This window comes from Hibiscus syriacus, unplaced genomic scaffold, assembly GCF_006381635.1.
Source record: "Hibiscus syriacus cultivar Baekdansim isolate YM2019G1 unplaced genomic scaffold, ASM638163v2 tig00111095_pilon, whole genome shotgun sequence".
Taxonomy (NCBI): domain Eukaryota; kingdom Viridiplantae; phylum Streptophyta; class Magnoliopsida; order Malvales; family Malvaceae; genus Hibiscus; species Hibiscus syriacus.
In genome coordinates, this window is record NW_024062980.1 from 1,722,689 (window position 1) to 1,733,243 (window position 10,555).

At 35.1% G+C, this 10,555-nt stretch overlaps 1 protein-coding gene across 1 annotated transcript; it reads left to right on the forward strand.

Moving 5' to 3' along the window:
* Nucleotides 1-4,698: 4,698 nt before the first annotated feature.
* LOC120152677 (GATA transcription factor 1-like) lies at nucleotides 4,699-6,742 on the forward strand. Its single transcript, XM_039164858.1, has 2 exons — nucleotides 4,699-4,943; nucleotides 5,936-6,742. The coding sequence occupies exons 1-2, from the start codon at nucleotides 4,788-4,790 to the stop codon at nucleotides 6,434-6,436; spliced, it is 657 nt and encodes a 218-aa protein (XP_039020789.1). The 5' UTR covers nucleotides 4,699-4,787; the 3' UTR covers nucleotides 6,437-6,742.
* The last annotated feature ends 3,813 nt before the right edge of the window (nucleotides 6,743-10,555 follow it).

Genomic DNA, 10,555 nt, shown 5'->3' on the forward strand with positions numbered 1-10,555 from the left:
AGTGACGACGACACTTCCGAACTGATCACCTAAGAACCTGCGCACGAAAACACATTCCATACGCTAAGCTTACGAGCTTAGTGCCTCTTAAATAATTGTGTTGTACTACATGTATTCACTAAATGAGCTGGCTAGAGGCACATGTAGGAAACATGCAAAATACTAATATGAATTACTGAATATGTATCATGGTGCGGTTGAGGGTTTTGCATCTCAAAGCTCACATAATCGTCTAGCCTTTATGAGATATCATCAGGTATCTAAGATGAGATCTAGAAGTGCATCAGAAACTTACACCCGTCAACTTACTCCGTCGAGTCTTAGGGCATCTGCACCCAGTCGACTGTTGAAGTGCCTTGGCACTAATTGGATATCCATGTTCTGCTAAAGAAACTTGGGAGTCCCGAATGTTTTTGGAGCGTCAAACAAGGCTAGTTTTATGTAATCATAGTTGTTATTGTTTCTATTTTCTGATATTAATTATTATTCTCACTTATAGTTTTATTTTTTATTATACTGATGTATTTGGGCCTCTCAAGTCTAAATCATTAACCCTTGGATTACTTATCCAAATATGTATGTGGGTACTGATACTGACCTTTCAATATTGATACTAAACTTTGAGTATCAATACTCACTTGTTGATATCGATAATGACTGCTTAACAAAGTCTGATAGAGAAAGGTAGTATCGATATTCATGGCTAAGTATCGATATTCTGATGTTGGTGTATCGATATTGGCCTGAGTATCGATACAAAAATCAGTTCAATATTTTAAAAAATATCTCAATATTGATACTCCTATTGGGAGTATCGATACTCTACCCTATGTATCGATACTCCCTTGAGTACCAATACCAAAATAGTATTCTGGAATCCGATTTGTGTCACTGGTATCGATACCACCCTATGGGTATCAAAACCAACCCTACAGTATTGATACTTCCTAATGAGTATCGATACTCCCTTCTTAAAATTTGACTATTTTTACCATGGATGAAAAATAGTATTGATACTGTTCTTTCAGTATCGATACCTGTACTCGAAAATGCTCTGCTTTGGCCACAAATATGTTAACTTTTGCCCTAAAATGCCTTATTAAGGGTCCCAATTGTTATTATAATCTTATTGATGATTTAAGGGATTATAAAGAGGCCTTAAAACATACTGAAACATCAAAAGATACAATCTACCATGAACATGCTTCATAACTCATGCAACTAACCAAAACTTACTCAATTATTGAATCCTTGAACTAGGCTTGCAAACTACAAAGTTTTGACCTTTGCTAAAGTTTGGTGAAGAAGAAAGTGAATGGAGAAAAACAGAATAAAACAAACTTGGTGTGGGGAAAATGAGGAGGAAAAACATACGTGATATCATTAGCAATTAAAGGAATTCATCTTTTGAAATTCTAAATGTTAAAATTATCCTATTGGTCATTCTGATTTTGGGTTACAACAAAAAATGTCATTTTTATTCAATATTGGGCTCACTTCAAGCCCAAATCTCATCTCATCTTGGATTAAGACTTCCTATAACCCAAGGTATTTATCTAAAGCCCATCTCGGGTTAACCCAAAACTCCTAACCTGGAATTTGGGGCGTTACAAAGTTAGCACTTTTCGTACCCAAAAAGAGGGCATTTCTAGGCACAAGTATCGGTACTGGTAGGACAGTACAGATATTGTTCATCAACTAGTGTAAAATAAAAGAGTTTTAGGAAGCAAGTATCGATACTCATTCATGGAGGTTCGATATTATTAGACTGATCTCAATACTCGTAGGGTGGTATCGATACCGGGTGCACTTAGCAGAATCCATTAGCCATTTTTAGTATCGATACTCAAGGGAGTATCAATACCAAGGGTAGAGTATCGATACTCCTAATAAAGGTATCGATACTGAGGTATTTTTTAAAACATCGAAGAAGATTTTGGTTTCGATACTTGGTGTAAGATTATCGATACTACCATCCCCTATCAGCATGTATCAGTCATTAGGTAACGGTACCGAAGAGTGGCTATCGATACTCATAGGTCAATATCGATAATGAAGGGTTCAGTATCAATACCAACAGATATTTTTGGATAGGTAATCCAATGGTTAAGGGGTTAGACTTGAATGGGCCAATGACAATAGAATGTCAATAGATAAAATTATAAGTAAGAATAGTAACAATACAATACAATTAGAAACAATAACAGCTATGATTATATAAAACTAGCCTTGTTTGATACTCAGGAAACAACCAGGACACTCAAGCTTCTTTAGTAGAATATGATCATCTCAATTGGATATCCCAGTCAGTGTCACGATACTTTATTAGCCGATTGGCGTAAATGCCCAAAGAATTGACGGAGTAAGTTGGCCAGGCGTATGTTTCTGATATAGTTCCATATCTCACCCCAGATACCCTAGGGCATTTTAGGAAGGCTAAAGGGGTGTGTGCTCCGAGATGCATAACCCTCAATTACACCATGATGCCTACTTAATAGTTCATATCAGTATTTTTCATGTATTCATACATATACCACAAGCCAACTCATTTAGTGAATGCATGCGTTTCCGTGCACAGTTATTAGTGTGGCACTGAGCTCGTAAGCTCAGTGTTCGGAATATGTTTCTGTGCGCAGGTTCCTATGAAACCAGTAGCAGATCATTATCGTCGATAGTAGTTTCAGTCCAACTAAGGCACCATAGTACGTATTGAGTTATTTTAGAGGTCATGTACTATTTTATAAACCCTTATATATTCAATCATAACTCTATTTTGTAAAATTCAGTATTTTATTATTTTAAATGTCTTAGGAGCTACCAATATTTTGTAAACTCAAACTATTATTATGTTTTATTTTATTCTTACTATAGATGATTTTATATGATGATTTACAGTCATTTTTAAAGAAATTTTTTGGGTTAGCCACTTTGGCGGTCCCGTGTGACATACTAATCCATCGGTCTTCAGGTCAGACGGATTAGGGTGTTACATATAACATCATTATAAGTAATTCCAAAACAATATGAACATCAAATAACTCATATTTCTAAAAAATCATAATAACCCCCATATTTGTACCCATAAATACAACAAGTAAGCGTAACACAACCTAAAGATCTACATGCGGTATAAGTGAGTTAGTAATGTGTTACCTCAAGACTAGTTGATGGAAGAAGCTCCCAAGATCACCCAAGTACCAACTTCTCATTGTTTTTGGCCTTAGAGCTTTCACCCACATCTCTCACTAACCACAAGTAAATAAAATGATTACTAACATATTTAAAGATTTTAAGTGAGTAGAAACGTTATTTTAAACACTTATGAACTGATTAGGAATATCCCTAAAACTAAAACCTCTATAAAAACCCCATTTTGGTCATCATGGCCAAACCTTGAGATTGTAAGCTAGAATTAAAGCTCTAGGGAAGGAGATTGTAGTTTTTACCTTTATAAATCCTGGTTGAGATATTGGAAAATAAAGTTCCCACCTCAGGACAAGTGAAGAGAAAAGCTGGAAAGGAAGAATGATAAGAGAAAAGATAAAGAATAAGAAGACAAAAGGAAGAGAATCCCTTCCAACGTGTGACATATGCACAATTAAATGATTTCTCTTTTGGTTCAAACTATGGGTAATTTTCTCTCTTGGTCCTCCCCATTTTGACCCCAAATCAAAAATACCATTTTTCATACCTTATGGGCTTCATCTCAAGCCCAATTATGTTCGTACTTAACCCAATTGTTTAAATCAAGCTTATCTAAGCACATCATGGTGTGGTTGAGGGTTCTGCATCTCAAATTTCACACCTCTTTAGCCTTCTTAGTAATACCCTCGGGTATTGGGGTAAATCTGAAACTGCACCGGAAACATACACCCGACCAACTTACTCCATCGAGTCTTGGGGTATCTGCACCCAATCGGTAACTAAAGTGCCTTGGCACTAACTAGGATATCCAACTGAGACGATCGTATTCTACTAAAGGAACTCGGGTGTCCTGGTTGTTTCCCGAGCATAAAAAATGCTAGTTTTATGATAACCTAGTTGTTATTGTTTCTGATTGTTCTGCATTTAATTACTATTCTCACTTGTAGTTTTATTTGTTGGCATTCTGGTGCTATTGGGCCCCTGAAGTCTAATCCCTTAACTATTGGATTATCTATCCAAAGCTGTCCGTTGGTACCAATACTGAGCTCTTCCGTATCGATACTGACCCCTAAGTATTGATACCCTCATTTTTGTATCGATATTGAGTGACTATTACATGCTGAAATGGGAGAATAATATCGATACTCCTGGGCCAAGTATCAATACTATAGTGTTAGGGTATCGATACCAAATTTTGATTCGATATTTTGAAAAATACCTCAATATCGATACTCATGTTAGGTAAACATTTATAAGTTTTTATAATCGAAGATTTAACAAAATAAAACCCTATAATTTATAATTAGGAACTATTTATACTTTATCCAACAATTAATATCCCCCCTCCGACAGTATTTAATCAATTCAGTGCATTTTCATGTATCCAAGTGCATAGTGACTCCTCAGAGATTCATCAAACTGTACTGATTTCATGAAAAAGGGTAAAAGGAATGTGGGCCATAATTACAGACAAACGTTACTCACCACCATTCAAATAAATAAATAATTTGTCAAAAAAAATAAAGAGAAAGGAACCCTAGGAAATGGCATCCCTCGTTTCAGCACTAAAACAATAAAAAAGAAAAATATATATTTCCCTCTTATTCTTCTTCTTCCCCAGTTTTTCACCTTATCGTTGAGGAATGAAAGTTTTTGAAATGGCGGCCTGTTTTGACGACACCTTATTGGACTTCGCCTCCGACGTCGGAGAAGAAGAAGACGAAGAAGACAACAACAAATCCTCAAAGATTAACTCTTCCTCCTCCTCTTCTCTTAACCCTAACAACTCTTCTTTTTCAGTAAGTTCTTTTTTCTCCCTTCCAATCTAATTACTTATTCCGTTGTTTCCTCTTCTAGACGGCGACCGAGTTCGCCGCTAACTCGGGCGATTATCCCGAGTAGGGATTGAAAATGATTCGGGTCTGGTCATAACCGACGGCGTTTGATTGAATTGAATTACGTGACTTTGCTTATAATTTAGTCCAAACTGATTCTTTGCATTATTCTCTTATTACTGATTGGCTCCCTTTTGTTATTTTTTTATTAGGACGAGTTTACCCATCATGTTCATTTACTCTATTGAATGAGACAGCGTAATATGGACGTCATGTTGAGGATATTTTTGGTAATTCAAAGGAGTGGGAAATATGAGTTCTTGATCTTATCTTAGTAATCAATGTAACAGTTGATACGAGCACTCCGTTTCTTTATAATTCCATTCCGATGCGAAAAGTCTGCTTTGTCCAACATTCTCTTTTGTTTGTCGCACGTGAATCCTACTAGACCTACTTTTGTCCTTTTCTTCCCCACTAACGTATACTTATTCAGGAAAAAATGGTAATAATTTTTTTGTTTAGTGAAAATTAGTTAAGTAATAAATTATTAAAATAATTACGACATTTGTTATTAATTTATTGGGTAAATTACTTATTTGGCTACTCAACTATTACTTAGTTTTTATTTTAATCATCTAATTATTTTTTAAAATCATACTTAATGTTACGGTTTTTTGTTATGTATTGATCAACTACCTTTAAAAATTTAACATCATGTTAACATGATATTTTTTCATTATTTTTCAATGTTACGAAATATTATCTTATGATGATATTTTAATATTATTATTATTTCTTTAACGGTAGGTAAATAAAACAAAGCCCAAAGGTAAGGATAGGTGTGATTTTGAAGAAAAAAAAATAATTGAGTGATCAATAATAGGTGGTTGACCAAATAAGTAGTTTACCCAATTTTTCAACTAGGCTGAGTTAAACCAGAAGAGCTAATTTTGCAGGATTTTGCAGAGGAAGAACTGGAATGGTTATCAAACAAGGATGCATTTCCAGCAGTGGAGACGTCATTCGTGGATGTTATAGCGACGACGACAAAGCAGCCGAGCTCGGCATCGGTAACCTTAACAAACAGTAACATCGTAATGTATTGTTTAGGCAATGTCAAGATCCCGGTAAAAGCGAGGTCAAAGCGTCTCCACAAATGTAGGGAGCAGGGAAACAGATGGTGGTGGGTTCATGAGAAAGTGACCACCACTACAGCCGAGGGGAATCATTGGAGGACTATGGGAAGGAAATGCCAGCATTGCGGTGCCGAAAAGACACCGCAATGGAGGGCAGGGCCGCTCGGGCCTAAAACGCTCTGCAATGCTTGTGGAGTGAGGTATAATTCGGGGCGTTTGGTTCCGGAGTATCGTCCTGCAAGCAGCCCGACGTTTTCGAGTAAGTTGCATTCGAATTCACATAGGAAGATATTGGAAATGAGGAGGCATAAGCAGTTATAGTCTTATGGTGAGCTTGAGCACTGCCTTCTTTCCCCTTCTCACTCACTTTTTTAAAATTTTTGGTCTCCTTTTGTTTTTTAAGTTAGTCTAGGAGTTTGGTTGTAATGGGTTTGGATTAGATTAGTGAAAGTTACTCCTTTTTTTTCTTTTGTTTTTGATGAAATTGCAAACCTATTTGGCAAGTTTTGGCTTTAGTGTGTTTTGGTTGGTTGATTAGGAGAGAAAGAAAATGGATGGTATAACTTTTAATTGCCTTTGTCTATTTTTTGAGAACTTTTTGGTCAAAATGTGGATTGCAATGCAAGAATGAGGGTGTTCGCTTGATTTGTTTGGGAAATGTGAAAGTTTCCGTCCAAGGTTGTAATACAACTTAGGTTCAGTCTTAATTATTAAATAATAATTTTGGTTTTTATTATGTTTTGGAGTATTTTAATCTTAATTTTTCATTTTGGACAGAGAGATTCCACTATGAATGGAAATCATTAATTAATAAATAATTAACATTTCAGAATAAAAGTGTTTTTTATCTTAAATTAAAACGTTTAAAGTCAGAATATAAAAAAAACTAATTGTTAAAATATTTATTTGATCAAATATTTGAATTTTTTTCATTTTAAAATGAAATGTTGAAGTATGATATTCTAAAAAAATATCAAAATGACTATTTGAAGGGGCTAATTTTGACGTCTTTTATTTTCATGAATGTATCAAACACGCTAAAAGCATTGAAACAGCAATATGGAGACTGTATTGGCCATAATCCACAAATTTTGTACATCATTAATGACGTGGATTTTCAGCTCTTCTGTAAAGAAAGAAATAAAAGGAGAAACAAATTCAAGTTGTATCAATAATAACTCAATCTTTCTCTATATTTACATTCATGTCTCTCATTAATTTAAAATGGAAGGCTCACATGATATTTATGTATTTTGTTTAGGTTACAGTTGTACTTTAAAGAGTCATCTTAAAGTTGTACTTTAACTTTCTTTTTTCTAAAGAATTATATTTTGAATTCTTTTGAAGTTTTAAGATATTTGTAAATTTGTTGTTTTTACTAATCTGAATAATATATTTTTGAGTGAAAACTTAAGTTAGTATAAAACAAATCTCCTATTTGATTTTAATACAAACTTAATTAGGAAATTAATAAAATAATTTAAAATTATTAAATATGTTGATGGAAGCAAATAGGTTGCATCAATCATTAGTGATCCACCCTTCTTAATTAGACGAAGAATTGCAACCAATGCAAATACGACCATTTACCTGTTTTTTCTTATGAGAGAGGTGAAGACATAATGGAGAGTATGTTGTTTGGGGAAAGATTAAGGAGGGTGCTCAAGAAGAGGGAAGTTAATAAGTTCTAAAAGAAATATCCTTTGCTCAGTCATGACTAGAAGGTATTTACATCAACCTTAGTTGGTGGGTATCAATCTCAGGGTAATCATGACAACTTATAGATTAATATGCTAACAAATTTTGTCGTTAGATCTTAGATTTTGTTATGGTAAGTTACGTGAACCTATAAGAGGTCATATCTTATGCACAGTAGCTGGTTCGGAGGTCATAATGCTCTTTAGCCAGAAAGATATGGGTTCTTTGGAGGTTCTTGTGAGTGAAAGGGTTACTTAGTGGCATTGGTGGGCTAGCAATTTTTAGAGATAATATGTGAAGGATAACAAGTTATCCATCTTTTAATCGAGAAAATGTCATAAAGTGACTTAATCTGAGATTTATTTTTGAAAATATCAAGGTCATCTCTTAATTTTCTTCAATAACAAAGATAACTCAACGTCCTCATGCTCTGGTTGGAGGCGGTTCATTTCCTTTAGTTGATAATTCAAAATTCACTAACCAAAAAATCCATTGATGATATTGGTTCCTATACATTGGTATTGTTAGGAAAAATAGGACTACTGTAAAATAATATTATTAGTATCTTAACGTCCTAATCTAGTACGACCTGAAGATCGACGGACTAAGGCGTTACACAGACAACTGGAGTAGCTGACCCAGAAAATTTCTTTTAAAATGACATATTCATTCATTTAAATCTATCCATTGAAATAAATAATAAAATAAATACATGATACTTGTTTTAAAAATACAGGAGCCCCAAAATGATTTGAATTTAAATTTACAAAATATTCAACATATCGTTTCGACTCAACATACAAGAGTCCATAAACAATACATGCACACTAACAAATATTGGAGACGTACTCAAAAGCTGGCGGCTGACATAAGGTGGTCTAGGCGATGGCTCCTCTAAAAGCTTCTTCTATTAACCTGCTCACAAGCTCAGTGCCACATTAATAATCAACTATACTACGTACATCCTCTAATGCACATGTTTACAACATAACTATTGGTTTACAAGTATGCTAAGCAAAATAATACATACAGATGTAGGCATCATGGTGTGACTGAGAGGCTACATCTCAGAGCTCACATACCCTTCTAACCTACCTAGGGTAGGATATGAAATTCTACAACAGAAACTGCACACCCGAATAACTTGCTCCGTTGAGCCTTAGGGCATCTACGCCTAATTAGCAAAGAAGTTCCCTAGTGCACTATCTTGGGATTGACCAAAACTTAACATACAATCGTTCCCCAATTTTTAGAGTGATTCGAGTGTTTGTCTCTTTTCCCGAACGTCACACAAGGCAAGTCTTATGATTTTCTAAATTATCAGGTTTCTAGGTGCCATAAAATTTTAATATTGTTCTCACTTGGTGTCTTATTGGGGAGTTTAAGAATGCTTTGGGTCCCTCAATAATTACCTCTAGATTCCCATAGTTTCTTAGTTAGAAAAGTGCATTGGTACCGATACTAATCCTCTCAGTATCGATACTGACCCAGTAGTATCGATACTCTCATTTGAGTATCGATGCTAACAGCTTAAAAATCAATTATGGGAGAAGGGGTAGTATCAATACCCCTATGGGGAGAATTGATACTCAACCCTTGGTATCTGTAACACCCTAGACTAGTACAACACACAATTGACCAATTAGAGTGCTACATGGAACTGTCGGAGTGGCTAACCAACTTTTTACTCATATTTTGTACTTTAAAACGACCATTTTAAAATCCATTTTCATACGTAAACATCCATAAAAAAATATAAATTAAAAGTTTACACTGGGAATCCCAAAATAAAATATCTACATTTCAAAAGTAATACATACCAGTTTACTGGATCTACGACTCAACTGGACAACAATGTTTAAAAAATATACATGCCCTTTAAAAACACTAAGACATACTCTGATATGCACTGGTGTGATCTGGACTTCGATCACTTTACTGCTTATCTACTACTTCACCTAATATGCGTAAGGAAACAAATTTCAAACACTGAGCTAACTAGTATAGTGCCACACTAACAACTGAATCATACTAACTATACTGAAAGGCTTAAGCTATCAAGTCTATTGTTTTGTTATGCTTTAGTGAGTATACTTACTCTCTACTCTATGGTAGACATCATGGTGCAGTTGAGGGGCTGCATCTCGGAGCTCACGTACCCTTCTAATCTACTGAGTATATGGCCCCCATAATCTCTACATCAGATAACATACCCTTGACTAATCCACCCCTTTCAAGTGTCAAGTCTCGACCTTAGTTAGTCATCTTAAAGTACCTTCTGCACTCCCTAAGGATATATCCGGGCTGAAACTATAATTTCGACTATGCTATATTTTCTAAAGGAACTCGCGTGTCCTGATAGTTTTCCGAGCATTCAAACAAGTCTAGTCTTATTTCTCCTAACTTTATCTCGTTTCTATGTTTGAACTAAGCATTATTACTATTCTCACTTGTAGTCTTATTTGGAAGTGATTATAAGCTTTTGGGAAACCTTAATTGCTTCTATAAATCCTCTTGAATTAATGACCAAATTGAACCCTTGGTATCGATACTAGCCTTGTAGTATTGATACCCTACCCAAGGCATCGATACCCTAGTGTTGAAAAACTAAAGAGGAAGTATCGATACTCTTGAGGGAGTATCGATAATGGGAACTTGGGTGTCAATGCTCCCTAGAGTACATATACCAAAATGGCATTCTAGAATCTCGGTCTCGATACCAAACCCCTCGGTCTCAATACC